Source organism: Ovis aries, chromosome 2 (genome assembly GCF_016772045.2).
Source record: "Ovis aries strain OAR_USU_Benz2616 breed Rambouillet chromosome 2, ARS-UI_Ramb_v3.0, whole genome shotgun sequence".
In the NCBI taxonomy this organism is placed as follows: Eukaryota; Metazoa; Chordata; class Mammalia; order Artiodactyla; family Bovidae; genus Ovis; species Ovis aries.
Window position 1 is genome coordinate 132,031,009 of NC_056055.1, and position 22,576 is coordinate 132,053,584.

Consider the following 22,576-nt stretch of genomic DNA (forward strand, 5'->3'; position numbering starts at 1 on the left):
TAGCACAAAATTGGTACAATCTTTCCTTGCATTACTTCCCACGTCCGCAAAATGAGGGATCTGTTTACACTGGAGCTTAACAAGTTAAGGAAAAATCTTAACTTTCCACTTCTCTTTGTCTTGCCCAGACCAGTCAAAGTGAATGAAAACAATGTCATAAGAGAATAATTTTATTGATGTAAAGAAAAGTGCAGTATAATAGCAATACTATTTGAACACTAGTGCCATCTAGTGGAAAATGTATAATTTTTTTAAACAGCATTTTCTGGGAAATCTCTCTTCTTTGTAAAACGAGATTACTGATTTGTATCCTGAGAATTTTAGAGTAGTTAATTTTATTTTAGAAGGAATGAAAGATTGGAGAGAACAAAGCCAGAGTCAGAAATATTGGGTGATGCTGAGAAAGCAAAATTTCTTTACCGTTTAATCATGTGAAATAATACCACATATTCAAGGAAAATAAGAAATTTACTTATAAATTATAGTGAATAAATTTTTCTTTGACTTGTCTATTTTAAACAGATTTATTGCTATATGATTCAAATATATGATTCACCCATTTAAAGAATCCAGTTAATTGCTTTTTAGTATTCACAGAGTTGTGCAACCATCTCCACAGTTGTAGAACATTTTCATCACTTAATAATGACAGATTTTTTTATGTTTCAAATCATATAAAGTCACATTTGACCATGAATCACATGGAAGTAAAACAGTTGAAAATTCTGAGATTTGAAAGAATGATTACTAATTTGTCTTATATTAGAGAAAAGATATGCTAGGCCATTGCAGATTAAGTGAAATAAAACATGTAGCCTACAATGCACAATTATTAGAATGATAGACACTGAATTTCACATGAAATTCAGATTTGACTTGAAATTTTTAATAAATTCTTACTAATCTGTTTTAAAAGTGATGATATTGTAACTTATTTTTGAAATGCAAGGATAAAACAATAAATTATTGTCATTGCTTTCCAAAATTTCTCTAAACTATGATCTAATTACAGTAAGGCTTATTGGTTATTGATATTAGTCTTTGTGTGCTAAGTTGCTTTAGTCATGTCCGACTCTTTTCAACCCTATGGACTGTGGTAATGACCACACATATATGAACAGGCTCCTCTGTTCCTGGGATTATTCAGGTAAGAATACTGGAGTGGGTTGCCATGCTCCTCTCCATGGGATCTTCCCGACCCAAGGATTGAACCTGGGTCTTCTGCATTGCAGGCAGATTCTTTACTGTCTGAACCACCAGGGATGTATAATTATAATGATTTATCTCATTAAGTAAAAGTGCTTTGCCTTATTTGCAAATTTTTACTGGATTTTAAAATATTTTCACTGATACTTATTGGTGATCAATTAGTAACTTTCAGATCGTTCTGCATGAATATGGTCCAGAGTCTCCATTTTCCCATCTATAAGTCTACAGGCTACTGACAACGTATGCAAGTGCCTAACCTGGCATTGGTATGCGCTCAAGAAATGGTAGTCTCCTTTTATTTCCTGAGTTTGGTCGTCTTTGAGTTTGAGAATAATATTTAAAACCAGATTTTTTTCTCTTTTTGACTCAATTTGATGACATACATCTTTTAAATATGTGGCTCACGGGACAGAACACATAGGTACCACTTAGTTTCATTCAACCATCTGTTAATTGTGGCTATTTAATTTAAAATTAATTAAAGTTAACTCTAAAATAATAAAAAATTCAGTTAGTCACATGAGTCACACTTAAAGTGCTCAAAGTTACTTGCAGCTGGTAGATGGGGTCCACGCTGAATTTTCCATCAAAGTAGAAAGTTCTATTGGACAGCACTCCAGAGAATATGGGTAAATCTTGCACTTACCTAACACTAAATTTAATAAGCTAGATTAATATTTTTATTTCTCTGTGAATAGCCTTTACCACTCACATCTCACTGAGGTAATCGTGTAACCACAGGTGAACTACTTTCCCCCTCACGTTTTCCTAAACACAGCTTTGGCTTTCTCACCTGTCTGCCTTCAATGCCCTCGTCTTCTTAAAGCTGTCTCAGTCCTCTCCCTTATATCTCCCTCCTTCGCTCCTCCAGGACTCATTCTGTTTCTATTTATACTCTTGTCTGCTGTTCTTTTGGCGATTAAACAGGCAGCTTGCAACTTTGCTGTCCGTTCTTATTTTTTGCACTTTTATGTAGCTCATTTATAATGACTTAACTTTTAATGTACTTTAATCTTGCCCCAGCTGGATTATACCTCATGGATAATTGGAACTTCAGAGTTTTTCCTTCCAAGGTGCTTGGCACAGCGTCTTGCCCCCAGTAAGCACTTGCCTTATTCTTTTATTGACATGATTTGACTCCCACAGTCAAACACTAATGAACCATTCATAAAATGTTGAGTTCCTACCTCAAGCAAGAACTGGTATATACTGTGAATATACACAGATAACTCGTAAGTTAGGTAAAAGTTAAAGAAATAAACATTTTGGCACATTTAGACTCGATCAGTAACAACCCTGCAGCGCCAGGTTTTTTTGCTCCTGCGAGAGTTGCGTTCCTGTGGGATTTGAGGACCAATCAGCAGTGCCGACGGAGCCCTGCCTTCCATTGGCTGGCGGCGTCCCGGAAGCACATGCTGGGCTGGGCCCGCAGTACAGTCTTCGAGGCGCTGCTGCGGTATCGCCAGCGTTGATCTCAGGACAGACTGTGGCTCAGCAGCTGCACGTTGACGCTCTAGGTTCTGCAGGGAGGCGGAGGACGGAGCCGCTGGCCCTGAGGTAAGTAGGACTAACTAGGAGGGAGTGACCTGCGACCTCATGTGATCTGAGCACCATTATGGACCACGATACAATTTAGGCCTGGGTTCACTCAGAGAGGAGTATCCCAACCGTCCGGGTAGTAAGAAGCTCTCCCTTAGCCCTAGCCAGGTGGGGCCTGAGTAGTCCTAAGTACAACAGAAGACTGTTTCTACCAGGGGCCTCGCTGCAGCCTTTCTGATTTCTGGATGGGACTGATTTTGAGTCGAACCTTCAGCCTATGTTTAGCAGAAGTCAGCCTCCAAAAGGAGGTGGTGGCATGCTGAGATTCAATTCAGTCTCTCAGTGTCTGACTATTTGCGACCCCGTGGACTGTAGCACGTCAAGCCTTCCTGTCCATCACCAACCCCGAGAGCTTACTCAAACTCATGTCCATCGAGTGCGTGATGCCATCCAACTGTCTCATCCTTTGTCCTCCCCTTCTCCCGCCTTCAGTCTTTCCCAGCATCAGGGTGTTTTCCAAGGAGTCAGTTCTTCGCATCAGGTGGCCGAAGTATCGGAGTTTCACCTTCAGCATCAGTCCTTCCAATTAATATTCAGGACTGATTTCCTTTAGGATGGACGGGTTGGATCTCTATTGCAGTCCAAGGGACTCTCAAGAGTCTTCTCCAACACCGCAGTTCAAAAGCTTATCTGAGGTTACTGATATTTCTCCCGGCAATCTTGATTCAAGCTTGTGCTTCATCCAACCCAGCATTTTGCATGATGTACTCTGCATATAAGTTAAATAAGCAGGGTGGTAATATAATATACCACCTTGACTACTCCTTTCCTGATTTGGAACCAGTCTGTCGTTCCATGTCCACTTCTAACTGTTGCTTCTTGAGATTCACACAGATTTCTCAGGAGGCAGGTCAGGTGGTCTGGTATTCCCATCTCTTGAAGAATTTTCCAGTTTGATGTGATCCACACAGTCAAAGGCTTTGGCATAGTCAATAAAGCAGCAGTAGATGTTTTTCTGGAACTCTCTTCCTTTTTCGATGGTCCAGTGGATGTTGGCAATTTGATCTCTGGTTCCTCTGCCTTTTCTAAACCCAGCTTGACCATCTGGAAGTTCACGGTTCACATATTGCTGAAGCCTGGCTTGGACAATTTTGAGCATTACTTTGCTAGCATGTGAGATGAGTGCAATTGTGCGATAGTTTGAACTTTCTTTGGCAATTAGGAGTTTGGAAAGCTGGATTCTTGTTCCAATTCACAGGTTCAAGTACAGCAGATTAGAAAGGAGAAAGGCTATAGAAACACCTATGCATGTGGTTCATAGACATGAAGCGATTTACCCAGGGTCACATCTTTGTGATACAGTCCACTCCAGTGTTTTTTCCCACTCCAACATGCATAATCCCACTTAGTTTTTTAAAGTCAGTGTAGTATTCATCCTTAAAATATTCCAGTGAACTTCTGTTTCCTCTTTCATCACTTCAGTTATATGGACTTCTTAGACTTTAATGGTATCTTAATTGTTCTTACCACATTCCTCTTTTTATGGGCAAAAATTAGAAATGTCAGTGGTATGTACCAGTATTAAAAAGTTTTTCATTTACTCCTCATTAAGTATTTTCACTCAGTTTAGCAGCTGCAGTGTGTCAAACATTATGTTCCACACAGGGTTGCCTCAATCACTCTTAGAAGGGAATCGTTGAAATTAAAAATCTAGGATTATAGATGTAATTCTCTCATCTTTCACCATCTCTCTCTACTTTTCATCAGCTTATGACTTGAAACGAGCTCTATGTGCTTCATTTTTCTCATCCATAAAAAACGGAGATGTTAATAGTATCTATCTCACATGGCTGACGAGATTAAATACATTAATAATGTGTACAGGCTTACACATTAGAATATGCCTGGCATTAAGTAAGCATTTGTAATTGCTTGCTACTCTTATCTTGGTCTATTTAGCTTTAGAATTCGTTTTTGGATGAGTGATCATTCTCATACCAGATGTCATATCTTTGTCTATTTCAGTGAGATATTTCTTCTTAATTACTAAGTACTAGTAGAGTGCCAAATGATTATAAGACAAAATGACTTCCCTTGAGATCCTTCCTGGTCTTCCTGTGTCCTCCCTCGCTGCCATTGCTGAATCTACTGGTTTTAATGCACTTTGAAGAGGGGTCTTAGATACTTGCACAGCAGTGATTAAAGACAGCAGCAGTGTTTTGTGTTAAATACTGATAGTTTGAACAGTGACAGTATATATTTTCTTAGTGACTTGCATGTAAAATCTGTGTGAATAAGCAATATATTTTGTTTTATCCTTTTTTAAAAGTCTAGTTTCCTGAATTACTGGTAAAATTTAATTGGTATAAAAATCAATCTGATCTTTCTGCTTTATATAAAAATTGGAAAGAAAGTTTCCTTTAGTACTGAGATGACATTTGGATTTTCTTAGATTCTTTTTAAAAATTTATTTTTAATTGGTGGATAATTGATTTACAGTGTTGAGTTGATTTCTGCCATACAACAGCATGAACCAGCCATAAGTATACATATGGCCCCTCCCTAACGTTTTTATATTACATAAGCTTTACTGGTATAGTGAATACATTTTACTAAAGGCCTTATGTTTGTTTTTGTGACTCAGGTTTTCCTCTCTATGTCCTTTATTCAAAGGTTCAGTGAATTCTGTACCTATCCAGAAAGCTGATAGAACTCACCTAATTATAAATTGAATACAGTATTCTGATTTAAGTTTGGAATTTTAAATTAATCTTCTCTTGGATAAAATGTTTTCTTATTTACCTTTGTATTAGACCTAAAGCACTGATTAACAGTTGAATTGTTTTGGATACTGCCCAAAGAAAACTTCTGTCTTCCGTTTAAGTGGATTATTAACACTGATTTGGGTTTCTACATAGATTAAAAAAAAATAGTCTTGGTATTTCTAGTAGTGCTGGTAGTGGTAAAGAATCTGCCTGCCAATGCAGTAGCTACATCTCTTGCCAGTGGAGAGCATAAGTTCGATCCCTGGGTCAGGAAGATCCCCTGGAGTGGGGCATGGCAGCTGACACCAGTATTCTTTCCTGGAGAATCCCATGGACAGAGGATCCTGGCAGGCTGCAATCCATAGGGTCCCACAGAGCTGGACACAACTGAAGCTACTTAGCATAGATTCATGCACATGGTACCTATGTATGAAATACTAGCTTCACAGTAATAGTTATTTTGAGTGCTAAGTCATTTCAGTTTGTCCCCATGGGCTGTAGCCCGCCAGGCTCCTCTGTCCATGGGATTCTCTAGGTGAAAATACTGGAGTGGGTTGCCATGCCCTTCTCCAGAATAGTTACTTTAGTTAAATAATGTTGTTTTTTCAATATCATCAGAATACCACAAACATTTTCTATTTCTCAATTGAGCTATGAAGGTAAAAATGTGCCTAGAACCTGTCAAAGAATTAGGAATTTTCATGATGTCTGTAACAGTAACTCTTAACGTTGGAATCCATCCCCACTTCCACTGCCCCAGCACCCATTCTTCAAAGAACAGAAGCTGCAGGAAAACAAAACCAGGGTACTGCAGCCATTAGCATTTTAAGCTACGTTTGTTCAATAAGTTCAAATTATTTTAGTTTTTATATCATTTTAGATGGATGAGGCATTTATTTAGGTACACAGGAGAGTTTTTGGCAGTCTTAACAAAAATATCTTTGTATAGAATTTATTGTGTATGTCTATCACTGTAAAATAAAATCTTTCCTACTTAGGACCACACATTTTCTGCTATGTATGCTAATACTGACTGAACTCAGTATTGTTAATTAATTATTTGCAGGTAATGCTTGATTTAGTCTTGGTAGATTTGTTTACTGCTTAGAGTGTAAAGGAAACATGAAATTATATATTATATGTATCTTGCCTCATTCCATATGTAGCCTCATTCTTCATGGTATTTTATTGTTTTGTCTATTATTGCAGGCATATACGTACTTATAATAAATATTGTTTTTAATCATCTTTCCAACTTGTTCTATCTTTATTTTTAAGTAAGGAAGCACCAGTTTAGGCATGTGCTTCACATAATTTTTTACACACATACTTTTTGGAAGTGGAAAGAAAAATAGAAGATAATTGATTTATGTAAATCACTATAATTGTCTGAAGAAGTGAAGAAGTGAAGTTGCTCAGTCGTGTCTGACTCTTTGTGACACCATGGACTGTAGCCTGCCAGGCTCCTCTGTCCATGGAATTTTCCATGCAAGAGTACTAGAGTGGGTTGCCATTTTCTTCTCCAGGGGATCTTCCCAACCCAGGGATCGAACCCAGGTCTCCCACACTGCAGGCAGATGCTTTACCATCTGAGCCACCAGGGAAGCCCATAATTGTCTGAAGGCCGATGTAAAACCAGGCTTATACCAACAGCAGTTTCTAAAGTAGCTATAGCTAGAAATTAAAAATAAATCTGATAAATGAGATAATTCTTTATAAAACTCAATGCTATGTTTGTGTTTTTGAGCACTCAGAATTCAAAGCACATGCTTTAAATTATATTTTGGTTTAATATCATTAATACTTCAGTCAAAGTGTTGAAATTCCTTTTTCTCCAGCTTTGCAAATCTGATATTTTCTTTGGTCTGTGGTTTTAATGTTTCATTGCAGAACAAAATGGCAGATGCTGAGGCAGGCAAGAAGATCTTTATTCAAAAATGTGCTCAGTGCCACACAGTGGAGAAAGGTGGAAAACACAAGACTGGTCCAAATCTCTGGGGCCTTTTTGGCAGAAAAACAGGACAAGCGCCAGGATTTTCTTATACTGAGGCAAACAAAAACAAAGGTAAAAGCTAGGCAGTTGTTGGAGCGAACCAGAAACTTTGTAACAAAGAAGAAAGCACAGGATTTGATATTATAATAATTTCCTAATTTGCAGTATTAAAAACAAAATCCACATGTTGATATTACAGAAATATTAGTGTATATCAAAAGATCTGTGTTTGGATAACTGGTCATGTTTTTATCAGCAAAATTAGCAATCCTCTGTAGCATTAATTTTTTGCCTATACAAGGCACTTCATTTTTTGTAATACATTTATTTTGAAAAAGCATAAACTAAATTTAAAAAATCAAATTATGTTTTAATGGCATAGTGGTAATTTTCTATTCGTGCTAGTGATTCTTAGCAGGGTGAAATAGTATATTCAATTTGAAAAAGTATATTCAGTTATATTTCAGCTTGACAAAGTATAGTCAGTCATTTCTTTGTTGATAGAAGGTATGTAGATGGCAGTGAATTTTAGGTTGAAATTAAAAATAGTTGCAAAAGACTGTAATATGTTTGCAAAGCAATTTATTACTCCTGGAGATATCTATATATATTTATAAATATAGTTAGCATTCACTTAAAAAATAAAGTACTGCTCTGTTTTGAACTGTTCTTGGGATCTCAGCATTTCTTCAGTTCAGTTCAGTTCAGTTCAGTTGCTCAGTAGTGTCCGACTCTTTGTGACCCCATGAATCGCAGCATGCCAAGCCTCCCTGTCCATCACCAACTCTCGGAGTTCACTCAGACTCGCGTTCATTGAGTCAATGATGCCATCCAGCTATCTCATCCTCGGTCATCCCCTTCTTCTCCTGCCCCCAGTCCTTCCCAGCATCAAAGTCTTTTCCAAATTTCAGATCACTACTATACTACTGTTTAGAAATATTTTTATTTTACTTTATTTTATATTTCTTTTTATTTTTCTAGTAGATGAAATTCAGATAAATACGACTAGCCATTTTGAAGTGTAAAATTCAGAAACATTTACTGTATCCACAGAGTTGTACAATCACCACCTCTGTAGTTTCAAAGCTTTTTTGTTATCCCAGAAAAACCCTTGTACCCATTAAATAATCACTCCTCATATCTAACTACTAGCCTTTGGCAATCACTTATCTGCTGGAATGGGTGAATTTAACTCAGATGACCATTATATCTACTACTGCGGGCAGGAATCCCACAGAAGAAATGGAGTAGCCATCATGGTCAACAAAAGAGTCCGAAATGCAGTACTTGGATGCAATCTCAAAAACGACAGAATGATCTCTGTTCGTCTCCAAGGCAAACCATTCAATATCACAGTTATCCAAGTCTATGCCCCAACCAGTAATGCTGAAGAAACTGAAGTTGAATGGTTCTATGAAGACCTACAAGACCATTTAGAACTAACACCCCAAAAAGATGTCCTTTTCACTATAGGGGACTGAAATGCAAAAGTAGGAAGTCAAGAAACACCTGGAGTAACAGGCAAATTTGGCCTTGGAATATGGAATGAAGCAGGGCAAAGACTAATAGAGTTTTGCCAAGAAAATGCACTGGTCATAGCAAACACCCTCTTCCAACAACACAAGAGAAGACTCTACACATGGACATCACCAGATGGTCAACATTGAAATCAGATTGATTATTTTCTTTGCAGCCAAAGATGGAGAAGCTCTATACAGTCAACAAAAACAAGACCAGGAGCTGACTGTGGCTCAGATCATGAACTCCTTATTGCCAAATTCAGACTCAAATTGAAGAAAGTAGGGAAGACCGCTAGACCATTCAGGTATGACCTAAATCAAATCCCTTATGATTATACAGTGGAAGTGAGAAGTAGATTTAAGGGCCTAGATCTGATAGATAGAGTGCCTGATGAACTATGGAATGAAGTTCCTGACATTGTACAGGAGACAGGGATCAAGATCATCCCCAAGGAAAAGAAATGCAAAAAAGCAAAATGGCTGTCTGGGGAGGCCTTACAAATAGCTGTGAAAAGAAGAGAGGCGAAAAGCAAAGGAGAAAAGGAAAGATACAAGCATCTGAATGCAGAGTTCCAAAGAATAGCAAGAAGAGATAAGAAAGCCTTCTTCAGTGATCAATGCAAAGAAATAGAGGAAAAGAACATTATGGGAGAGACTAGAGATCTCTTCAAGAAAATTAGAGATACCAAGGGAACATTTCATGCAAAGATGGGCTTGATAAAGGACAGAAATGGTCTGGACCTAACAGAAGCAGAAGATATTAAGAAGAGGTGGCAAGAATACACAGAAGAACTGTACAAAAAAGATCTTTGTGACCCAGATAATCATGATGATGTGATCACTAATCTAGAGCCAGACGTCTTGGAAAGTGAAGTCAAGTGGGCCTTAGAAAGCATCACTATGAACAAAGCTAGTGGAGGTGATGGAATTCCAGTTGAGCTATTTCAAATCCTGAAAGATGATGCTGTGAAAGTGCTGCACTCAATATTCCAGCAAATTTGGAAGACTCAGCAGTGGCCACAGGACTGGGAAAGGTCAGTTTTCACTCCAATCCCAAAGAAAGGCAATGCCAAAGAATGTTCAAACTACCTCACAATTGCACTCATCTCACATGCTAGTAAAGTAATGCTCAAAATTCTCCAAGCCAGGCTTCAGCAATATGTGAACCATGAACTCCCTGATGTTCAAGCTGGTTTTAGAAAAGGCAGAGGAACCAGAGATCAAATTGCCAACATCCGCTGGATCATCGAAAAACCAAGAGAGTTCCATAAAAACATCTATTTCTGCTTTATCGACTATGCCAAAGCCTTTGACTGTGTGGATCACAAGAAACTGTGGAAAATTCTGAAAGAGGTGGGAATACCAGACCACCTAACCTGCCTCTTGAGAAATCTGTATGCAGGTCAGGAAGCAACAGTTAGAACTGGACGTGGAATGACAGACTGGTTCCAGATAGGAAAAGGACTATGTCAAGGCTGTATATTGTCACTCTGCTTATTTAACTTATATGCAGAGTACATCATGAGAAACGCTGGACTGGAAGAAACACAAGCTGGAATCAAGATTGCTGGGAGAAGTATCAATAACCTCAGATATGCAGATGACACCGCCCTTATGGCAGAAAGTGAAGAGGAACTAAAAGCCTCTTGATGAAAGTGAAAGAGGAGAGTGAAAAGGTTGGCTTAAAGTTCAACATTCAGAAAACGAAGATCGTGGCATCTGGTCCCATCACTTCATGGAAAATAGATGGGGAAACAGTAGAAACAGTGTCAGACTTAATTTTTTAGGGCTCCAAAATCACTGCAGATGGTGACTGCAGCCATGAAATTAAAAGACGCTTACTCCTTGGAAGAAAAGTTATGACAAACCTAGATGGTATATTCAAAAGCAGAGACATTACTTTGCCAACAAAGGTCCGTCTAGTCAAGGCTATGGTTTTTCCTGTGGTCATGTATGGATGTGAGAGTTGGACTGTGAAGAAGGCTAAACACAGAAGAATTGATGCTTTTGAACTGTGGTGTTGGAGAAGAGTCTTGAGAGTCCTTTGGACTGCAAGGAGATCCAACCAGTCCATTCTAAAGGAGATCAACCCTGGGATTTCTTTGGAAGGAATGATGCTAAAGCTGAAGCTCCAGGACTTTGGCCACCTCATGCGAAGTGTTGACTGATTGGAAAAGACTCTGATGCTGGGAGGGGTTGGGGGCAGGAGGAGAAGGGGACAACAGAGGATGCGATGGGTGGATGGCATCACTGACTCGATGGACGTGAGTCTGAGTGAGCTCCGGGAGATGGTGATGGACAGGGAGGCCTGGTGTGCTGCGATTCATGGGGTCACAAAGAGTCAGACACAACTGAGCGACTGAAGTGAAGTGAAGTGAACTGAACTGAACTATCTTCTGTCTCTATGGATTTGCCTACTCTGGATATTTCATATGAAAGGAATCATATAATATATGATCTTTTGTGTTTGGCTTCTTTTGCTTAGCATATTTTTATTGAAATTGAAGCATGTATCAGTACTTTATTACTTTTTTTATTACTGCGTACTATTCCATTGCATGTACATGTGTGTCTGTATATATATATAATTGTTTTTATTCATTCGTCAATTGATGGACGTTTGTATTGTTTCCAGCTTGTACCTATTTTAAACAGTACTGCTGTGAACATTTGTGAAAAAGTGTTTGTTTGAGTCCCTGTTTTCAGTTACCTTGAATCTATATTTGGGAGTGAAATTGCTGGATCAGTTAACTACACTTACCTTTTCGAGGAAAAGTCAAACTATTTTCCACAGTGGTTGCACCGTTTTTCTTTTCTATCGGCATGGAGGAGGATTCTTACTTCTCTGTATTCTCACCCACACTTGTTATTTCCTCCTTTTCTTCTCTTTTACTGCCATCTTAGTGGATATGAGGGCTTCCCGGGTAGCTTAGCAGTAAAGAATCTGCCTGCAATACAGGAGATGCGGGTTTGATCCCTGGGTGAGAAGATCCCTGGGAGAAGGAAATGGCAACCCACTTCAGTATTCTTGTCTGGGAAATCCCATGGACAGAGAAACCTGGTAGGCTATAGCTGATGGGTCTCAAAAGAGTTGGACACAACTTAGCAACTAAAAACAACAGCAACAGTGGGTCGGAAGTAGCGCTGGTGGCTTTGCTTTGTGTTTCCTTAATGATCCATAGTGTTGAGCATTGTTTCATGTGCTTGTTGGCCATTTGTATATTTTCTTTGGAAAAATGTCTGTTTATCCCCATTTTTCATTTGAGTTGACTTTTTGTCAGGTCTTAAGAGTTCTTTCCAGGTGGTGCAATGGTAAAGAATCCACCTGCCAATGCAGGAGACACAAGAGACATAGGGTCGATCCCTGGGTTGGGAAGATCCCCTGGAGTAGGAAATGGCAGTAAGACTCCAGTATGCTTGCCTGGAAAGTTCCATTGACAGAGGAGCCTAATGGGCTACAGTTCACGGGGTCACAAAGAGTTGGGCACGACGGAGCACACGTGTGCTGCACTGCACTGCAAGAGGTGTCCATGTATTCTGAACAGTAAACTCTTATCAGATTAGTGACTTGCAGTTTTTTCTCTTTTCCTGTAGATTGTCTTTATTTTTAAAGATAATGTCTTTTGATGAACAGTGGTTTTTAATCTGTATGAAGTCTGTTTATTTTTATTGTTGATGTTGCTAGTGTTTTGGATGTTAAATCTAAGAATCTGTCACCATATCAAAGGTCATAAAGATTTACCCTATATTTTCCTCTAATAGTTTTAGTTCTTATATTTAGGTCACTGTCTTACCTCTAATTAATTAGCATTAACGTTTTATGTAGAGTGAGGTAGTGGTCCCGCTTTATTCTTTTGCATGTAGTTATTTAGTTGTCCTTGCACCATTTGTTGCAGAGATTCATTCTTTCACAGTTGAATGGAGTTTACTCACTTGTTGAAAATCAGTTGAGGTTTACTTTTGGACTTTCAGTTCTCTTCCATTTGTCTGTATGTCTGTTCTTGCAGACATACAGCAATGCAGCCTATTGCCTTTCTGTTCTTATGCTAGTGCCACACTGTTTTGGTTATTGTAGCTTCCTAATGAATTCTGAAATTCGGAAGGATGAGCCCTCCAACAGTGTTTTTATTTTTCAGTATTTTTTTTGGCTTTTCAGGACCTTTTGTAACTTCCTGAGTTTGAAGATCATTTTTCCATTTCAGCAAAAATGGCCTATAGAATTTTGATAGAAATTGCATAATATCTGTAAGTTGCTTTGGTGAGTATTGCCATTTTAACGGTATTAACATTATATTCTATGAACGTGGGATGCCTTTCCACTTTTTGGCGTGGGTGCTCAATCAGTCACATCCGACTCTCTGTGACCCCATGAACTGTATCCCATCAGGCTCCTCTGTCTGTGGAATTTTCCAGGCAAGAATACTGGAATGGGTTGCCATTCCCTACCCCAGGAGATCTTCCTGATTCAGGGATGAAACCCATGTCTCTTGTGTCTCCTGCATTGGCAGGTGGATTCTTTACCACTGCACCACCAGAGAGGCCATGTTGATCTTGTACTGTGCAACTTTGCTAAATTCATTTATTATCTCTAGTAGATTTTTTTTGTGATTGTTTATCATTTTCTATGTAGAGAATTATGTCACCTGTAAATAGAGATAGTTTTACTTCCTTTCCAACCTGAGTAGCTTTTATTTGTTATTCTTTCCTAATTGCTCTGGTTAAGACTTCTGGTAGAGTTCTGAATAGCTCTGGTAAAAGTGAGAATCTTTATCTTGTTCCTGATCTTAGAGGGAAAGGTTTCCATTTTTTACCTTGAATATGGTGCTAGCTGTGGGTTTTCCATAAATTCTGTTTTTCACATTAGGCAAGGTCCTTTCTATTGGTAGTTTGCTGAATGTTTTTTTATCATGAAAAGGTTTTGGATTCTGTGAAATGCTTTTTCTGTGTCTGTTGAGATAACCATGTGTTTTTTTTTCCTTTTGCTCTGTTAATGTTTTTGTTATATTGATTTCCCTGTGTTGAACTATTCTTGCATTCCTGGGATAAATCCCAGTTGGTTGTAGTGTGTAATTCTTTTGACAGTACTGTTGAATTAAACTTGCTAGTACTTTGTTGAAGATTTTTACATGAGAGATAATTGGTTTGTCATTTTCTTGTGATGTCTTTACTTGGTGTTTGAAGAAGTTTTAAATATGGATTATTGGCAGCTATGAGTCCTTTCATTAGTGATTTGAATTTAGTACTAAAAATTTTCTTAGTAGGTTTTATACTGCTTATATAGACCAAATTGGGCTTCCCTGGTGACTCAGTGGTAAAGAACCTGCCTACCAGTGTAGGAGATGAAGGTTCAGTCTCTGGGTTGGGAAGATCCCCTGGAGAAGGAAATGGCACCCACTCCAGTATTTTTGCCTGCGAAATCCCATGGACAGAGGAGCCTGGCAGTCTACAGTTCATGGGGTTGCAAGAGAGTAAGATACGACTGAGCGACTAAATGACAACAACAACATAAACTAAATTACCTTACTTGATTGAGCTTTGCAGACCATGTTGTAGGAGAAAGGCTTTAATATGGGTAGTTGGCATCTTATATACTATTTTTTATTTTCGAGTGCACATGTAATAGCTTGCTTTTTGTCAAAAGAAGGATTCTACTTATTTCAACCTGTATTAATGTTTCTAGTAAGATAGTGTTTGGGGTTGGTCTCAGCCTGTTATATTTCTTAATATGATTGCAAGGTGCACTTTACTTTAGCAACAATATCAGGAAACTGGAAAAAACCAAAGTTTATTACTCACAGATCCTTGAGGGTACACAGCATGCCTGGGGCCACACAGTGTGGTTGCAGGTAGAGAGAGAGAGCACGGGCTTGGAGTTTTGCTTTTATTGGGGTTGAGGATGGATTGCCTAGGGTTTTATGGGTTCACTCTTTACTGGTGAATTTAAAGTATAAAAGCACGAATTAAAGCATGGGAAGGGAAAAGCGAGAAGGTCAGTCAAATAGGTATGTGGGTCTACCAGAACTTTCTGAAGAAAGGGAACTTCATGGGTGGGCAACCTGGCTCTCCATCTACTTGGGTAGTTGTTGCTCAGTTGCTCAGCCATGTCTGACTCTCCATGACCCCATGGACTGCAACACGCCAGGCTTTCCTGTCCTTCACCATCTCCCGGAACTTGCTCAAACTCATGTCCATTTAGCCGGGTGATGCCATCCAACCAAATCGTCCTCTCTCATCCCCTCCTTCTCCTGCCTTCAGTCTTTCCCAACATCAGGGTCTTTTCCAGTGAGTTGGCTCTTAGAGGCAGGTGGCCAAAGTATTGGAGCTTCAGCTTCAGCGTCAGTCCCTCCAGTGAATATTCAGGATTGATTTCATCTAGGATTGACTGGTTTGATCTCCTTGCAGTCCAAGGGACTCTGTGTAGCTGGTAGTGCCTTTATTCAAAATGTATATATTTGAAAGAGTTGCCTCAGCAATTGAAAGCTTAATGTTCAGCACTTATATTACAATAAAAAGATTAATTGTGAGTTACTTATACTACAGATAGATAAGATGTAGTGAAATTTTTGTTATCTGGAATTTTGGAGAAAGAGACCTTATGGAGAGTCAAATGTTTTGAGTAAAAGAAAATTAACACATCTAGATTGCCAGCTTTTTCTGTGTATATGTGAAAATAAGATATTTTTCATTTTCTCAGAGCCTTGAGAGCAATGCCGTTTAGTAGGATGGAAAAGTGGCAAAGCCATTTGTTCCTAGACTTGGGTTCCCAGGCAGACTCTGATGAGGCGGGAAGTGTATGCTAAGTCTGTTTAGAGCACTACCGGTACATCTTAGCCTTGGAGGGCGGTAATAGTTTCCTAGGGCTGCTGTAACCAAGTACCATAATTTAGGTGGCTTAAAATAGTGGAAATTTATGGGTTCATAGCTCTGGAGGCTAGAAGTGTAAATCAGGAAGTCGGCATGGCCATGCTGTTTCTGAAGCCTGAGGACAATCCTCCCTTACTTCTTTCTAGCTTCTGGGTGTTTGCCAGTAAACTTGGAGTTTGGGGCCTTCCGCTGCATGACTCCTGTCTCTGCCTTCATTGTTACATTGTCCCCCTGTGTCTGCGTTCACATGGCCTTCTAGCAAGGATACTAGTAATACTGGATTGGGAGACCTGTCCTCCTCAGTATGGCCTGTCTTACTTTTCAGTTGTGATCATTGCTAATCACAGCCGCAATGACCTTATTTCCAAACAAAGCCACATTCTGAGGCACGAGAGGTTAGGGGTCTCAATACAGTTTTATTCAGGGGACACTGACAAAAAATGGCCACATACATATAAAATACATATATAGACAATTGATAAAAATTCTTATATTAAAGCAACATAAAGTTTAATCTTTGTCAAGTCAAGGGTGTTTATCACCTTTTTAAAACATCTGTGTAGTTGTTACATTACTCACATTCGGCTAAGTCACTTCAGTCATTTCTCTTTTTTCGACTCCATGGACTCTAGCCTACTGGGCGCCTCTGTCCAAGGGATTCTCTAGGCAAGAATACTGGAGTGGGTTGCCATTTCCTACTCCAGGGGATCTTCCCAATCCAGGGATCGAGCCCGCGTTTCTTAGGTCTCCTGCATTGGCAGGTGGGTTCTTTACCACTAGTGCCACCTGAGAAGCATAGTTGTTATAATAAAATATCATTGTATTTAGTATATGTAGAAATGCTGGTTAGTAGATATTCTTTAATAAAGAATTTGTCTGGTCTTTATCTCAGGTTCTTGGGAGGGATCTGTAAAACAATGGAATTTCCCAGTGATAAGACGGTTTGCCCTGGTGGCTCAAATGGTAAAAAAAAGTCTGCCTGCAGTGCTGGAGATCTGGGTTTGATCCCTGGGTCAGGAAGATCCCCTGGAGTAGGGAATGGCAGCCCACTCCAGTATTCTTGTATGGAGAATTCCATGGATAGAGGAGCCTACCAGGTTATATATAGTCCATGGAGTCGCAAGCAGTCAGACACAACTGAGAGACTAACACGTACACACACGCACACACACACACACACACATGAGTGTCTTTGCTGTTCAATGTTGGGCCTTGAGATTGCAGCCTGAATTTATGCTAATGAGAAAATTCGGTAGGGCTCTTGATAGGGCTGGGACTGGCCAAGCTGGAAAGACCAACTCTTTGGTTAGAGAATTGGGACTTCAGACTAGGTAATATCAGTCTAATCTCCAGGTATAGGGGGTAGGGGCTGGAGATTGAGTTCAGGCACACAGTGAGTGATGCAGTCAGTCAAGTCTATGTAATGAAACCCCAATCAAAAACTCTGACTGCTTTAAATTGGAAGCTCTGCTTGAGCTTCCTGTTGGTAAGCACATCCATGTACTAGAAGGGTGATGAGTCCTGATTCCACAGGTCCAGGACCCTCTGTGTTTGTGACTTTCCCAGAACTCACCATATGGGTCTCTTCACTTGGCAGGTACTGATTTGTATCCTTTATAGTAAAACTGTGATTTTTAAGTGGTGCTTTCCTGAGTGCTGTGAATTGTCTTACTGAATTATCATACCTAAGGGGGTCCTGGAAACCCTTAAATTCATAGCCAGTTGGTTAGAAGTTTGGATGGGCTGGGTACCCTGAACTTGCAACTCATCTGAAGTGAGGCAGTCTTGTTGGAAACTTTGGAGTCTGTGCTGACTCTGCACAGTTAGTGTGAGAATTGAATTGCACTTATTACAGGAAGTCTTAAACTTGCATTTATTATTTGCATTTATATGGCTCTTTAGCTTTTCAAGTAATATTTTTCTATAGTGTCTTTATTTTATTATCCTCTTATAAGAACAGTCAACTTTTAAAGTTCTGATTTTTAGAACAGTTATTATTGTCCCTCTACCTGCCAACATTTTAAAACTTTCTTTTTAACATTTTCTTTGCTTATTAATATTGATTTGAAATCATATTAAAACTTATCACAAGTATATCTTTTATTATAGGCTGTTGTCAAAGACAAAAGGCTTATAAGGCTTGTCTTTAACATTATTTAACAATTAGAAATAAAATTTTCCCAAGTGAGATTGTGTAAGTAGTATTTGTGACTTACTTGGGCATATAATATGAGTGTTAGTTTTACTAATGAAATAAGAATGATAAGTAGCAGAATGAAATTGGACTCTATTATATATTACTGACAAAAATTAATTTGAAATGCATTAAAGATTTAAAACTTTAAAACTATAAAGTTTCTTCTATAAAACTCCTAGAAGAAAAAAAAAAAGAAAGAAACTATAAAACTCCTACAAGAAAGCATAGGGGAAAACTCTTCCACATTGGTTGACAGTGGTTTTCTGGATATGACACCAAAGGCACAAGCAAAAAGAGCAAAAATAAATGAGACTATATTAATCTAAGGGCTTCCCTGGTAGCTCAGCTGGTAAAGAATCCACTGCAATGCAGGAGGCCGTGGTTCGATTCCTGGTTTGGGAAGATCCTCTAGAGACGGGATAGGCTACCCACTCCAGTATTCTTGGGCTTCTCTGGTGGCTCAGTTGGTAAATAATCTGCCTGCAGTGTGGGAGACCTGGGTTTGATCCCTGGGTTGGGAAGAGCCCCTGGAGGAGGGCCTGGTAACCCACTCCAATATACTTGCCTGGAGAATCCCCATGGACAGAGGAGCCTTGCGGGCTATAGTCCATGGGGTCGCAGAGTTGGACACAACTGAGCAACTAAGCACAGCACAGCATATCAAACTGAAAAGCTTCTGAACATCAAAAGAGACAATCAACAAGATTAAAAGGCACCCTACTGAATGGGAGAATATATTTAGAAATCATGTATCTAATAAGGGATTAATATCCAAAATATATAAAGAACTCATACAACTCAATAGAGAGAAAACCAAACAGCCAAGTTAAAAAATTTACAGAGGAAGGGAATAGATATTTTCCAAAGAAGATACACAGATGGCCAGCAGATACACGAAAAGGTGGCCATCATCACTAGTAACCCAGTAATGCAAATGAGATTGTCACCTCACACCTTTAGAATGGCTGTTATCAAAAGACAGGAAATAACAATTATTGGCAGGGATGTGGAGAAAAGGGAATCCTTTGCACTGTTGGTGGGAAACAGTATATAGTTTCCTCAAAAAGTTAAAAATACAACTACCATATGATCCAGTAATCCCGCTCCTGGGTATACATCCAAAGGAAATGAAAATAGAACCTTGAAGAGGTATCTATACCACCATGTTCATTATAGCATTATTTACAATAGCCAAGAGATTGAAATGACCTAGAGCCCATCAATGATGAAAGAATGAAGAAGATATGCTATTTATACACAACAGAATACTATGCAGCCATGAGAAAGAAGGAAATCCTGCTATTTGCAACAACTTGGATGAATCTTGAGCACATCATGCTAAGTGAAATAAATCAGACGAGAAAGACGAATCCTGTATAATATCACTTGCATGTGGAATCTAGAAAAGCCAAGCTTAGGAAAATAGAGAGTAGAATAGTAGTGACTGGGGTGGGGAGTTAGGGTAATGGAGAGATATTGGTCAAAGGATACAAACTTCCAGCTACAAGATTAACAAGTTCAGAGGATCTAATGTATAACATGGTGATTATAGCTAATAATCCTGTATTATATACTTGAGAGTTGATAAGAGAGTATATCTTAAATGTTCTTACTACAAAAAGCAATGGCAATTATGTGATGGGATGGAGTTTTTTGCTCTTGCTATGGTGGTAATGAAAAATCAATATATGAATGTATCAAATCAACATATTGTACACCTTAAACTTAGAGAATGTTATACGTCAATTATATCTCACTAAAGCTGGTAAAAATTAACAGGGTTTTAAAGTAATGTTATTTAGAATAAAATAAAGATTTGAAAAATATTTTAGCACAGCTTGATCAAAGACAGACTTGATAAGAATTATTATTGTCAAAATAATATTTTTGGAGTGCAATGATAATTGAGTAAATTTTAGAAATAAATTAACTCATGATTTGCCCAGGATTCTGTGCTATCAAGTGATATAACTCAGATTCAAACTCAGTTCTTCTTGGACCTTTAATGAAGTCATATCATGGGTTTAACATATTAGCTAAACTAACTTATTAGAGATTAATCTTTTTCCTTTTATCATAAAGAGACAGTAGGAGACATAAAATCATAAATGTACTAATCATTTAATAAATAGTTTGAAATCATTTACACTATCTGAACATTCAAATGGTTCCACAGGATATTCACCATATAAGTGATGCTCATGTCTCCCTGTCCTCCCCTGTTCCTTTCCCTTCACCGACTAATTTTATATGGTAATCATCTTCAAAAGCATTAATTCTCCAACACCACAGTTCAAAAGCATCAACTCTTTGGCGCGAAGAGTTGACTCATTGGAAAAGACTTTGATGCTGGGAGGGATTGGGGGCAGGAGGAGAAGGGGACGACAGAGGATGAGATGGCTGGATGGCATCACTGACTCGATGGACGTGAATCTGAATGAACTCCAGGAGTTGGTGATGGACAGGGAGGCCTGGCGTGCTGTAATTCATGGGGTCGCAAAGAGTTAGACACAACTGAGCGACTGAACTGAGCTGAATCATCTTCATAATTTTAGTGGTCGTATTCATACTTTAAGTTATATCACATGCCTCTATTATTTTCTTTAACTGCTTAATATCTGTCTGTTTTTCACTCTGGAGGATGAGAAAATCAAAGTAGTTGTACAACCTCCCATTTTTTCCATACTGTCTCTTAACTCTTGCTACTTACGTTTTTATTTCTGCTCTGACATGATATATATAATTTATGTCCTATGTAATTATAATTACCATAGTTGCTTTAACACTTGTCCTACATTTAGATTGGATTAGTGCTTATTCCCAGCTTTTACCACAGTGTCTGTGTTTATCTTTTGGTTGGTAGAAGGTTATCTAATCAGTAGTTATGCTAAGTTATGCTAATTACTGGGGCCATATTATCTTAGTTCTTAATGTTTGAAAGCATCCATGGATTCCCATTACACTTGAATATTTTGGCTAGACATAAAATAATTGGATGATTCTTTTAGTTCCTCAAGATTTTGTATGCTTTGTGTTGGATTATTCTTTGAAGAAATCTGAAGCCAGCCTGATTATTTTCCATTATAAGTTAATTGGTTTTATTTTTATTTTATTCTTTCCCCCCTAAGTTTCAGTAAAACTCTTATTAAAATTTAGTAACTTATTGGGTTGTGTGTAAGCCTTGATTCATCTGTTTCAGACTTTCCTGGGATAGTTCTTTCAGTTGGTAGACTCAGAACTTTTATTTTTGAAAGTTTTCTTGACTACATGTTTTAAAAATTTTATACTTTCTCATTTGTTTTTTAAAGAAATATTACTTGGGCCATCAGTTGTACATATTTGGGATATCTTTTGTCTGTTTATCTTCTGTAACTTATTTTCCTTTGATTGTTTTAAACTTTTAATTTTTTCATTTTTTTTTCTTTTTGCTGTCATTTATGTTTTCTGTTTTTATCATTTTCTCTTTGACCCTTTGTAGCTCTGCTGTAAACCCTTGCTTTGTAAAGATCTTTTTTGAATCCATGGGAGTGTGGTCATGATACTTCTGATAATTTCTGGTGTGCATATTTCATTTACCTTTTGGCTTTTTTTCATTTCTTCCTGCTGTGTGTGTGCGGGTTGTGTGTGTGTGTTTTTAGTGCTCTTTCATGCTGATTCCTTTTTGATTACTACTCCTCTTTTGATGAGGACGATTCATCAGGATGGATATTTGCAGAAGGTCAGTAAGAGTGAAGGTCTGAGCTTTCCAGTTGGTTATGAAGTCTTCCTTACCCACAGTTATATTTTAGAGATATGTGTATGTGTGAATGTTGGCTGAGGGGTTATTTGGCTCTTCAGCTGACCAAGTCTGGTAGTTCCAGGGTTACCCAGTACCTTTCTCTTCTATCCTGTAACAAGGCAGAATCTTTCTTTTAAAGATGTATTTTCTTCTTTAATCCTGGCTCCCCTGGCCCTCCATGATATCAAATTGAATTTAGACTTTCAAAGCCAGTCGATATATACTGTACTCTTTGGGGGCCAAAGGGTTATGACTCTGCCCCCTTAGGATTTGTCACCTATTCTGGGGAACTTTTGTCTTGAAGTTAGTGACAAGCGTCCTCTCACTCTGGTCCAGGTGTTATGTCCGTGGTAGTTTTCTAATTGTAAAACTTTGGTAATAAGAGGCACTCCCTCAAAAATGTTATTAAAAGTAGAATTAGCATTTCTATTTCTCTTTGTTCATGTTCTTTTTGACTGGTTTCAGAAAGGAAAAAAAGTTAGAGGCAACTTTTTTCTCTGGTTTTAAAACTGGATTCCTGAAGTCATAAGTTTTTGGTAGAGATCTAGACAGAGGCAGCTTGCTGTGATTGGTAAAAAACCAACCAACCAACCCCCCACCTCAAACATGGAAATATGAGTTACTAGTCACAGGTTCTTGACTCTGTGTAGCCTTGCCATCTTAAAGTAAGTTATTACCCTCTCTTTGGGTCATCATTTACTTATCTGCAAA

The 22,576-nt window shown here is 38.5% G+C and overlaps 1 protein-coding gene across 1 annotated transcript in view; it reads left to right on the forward strand.

Moving 5' to 3' along the window:
* Positions 1-7,407: 7,407 nt before the first annotated feature.
* The window catches only part of PDE11A (phosphodiesterase 11A), a 462,517-nt gene continuing 447,348 nt past the window's right edge, over positions 7,408-22,576 (forward strand). Inside the window, exon 1 of the mRNA XM_042243674.2 lies at positions 7,408-7,578. Coding sequence (XP_042099608.1) covers positions 7,417-7,578 — 162 coding nt within the window. The 5' untranslated portion in view covers positions 7,408-7,416. The remainder of the gene's footprint in view (positions 7,579-22,576) is intronic.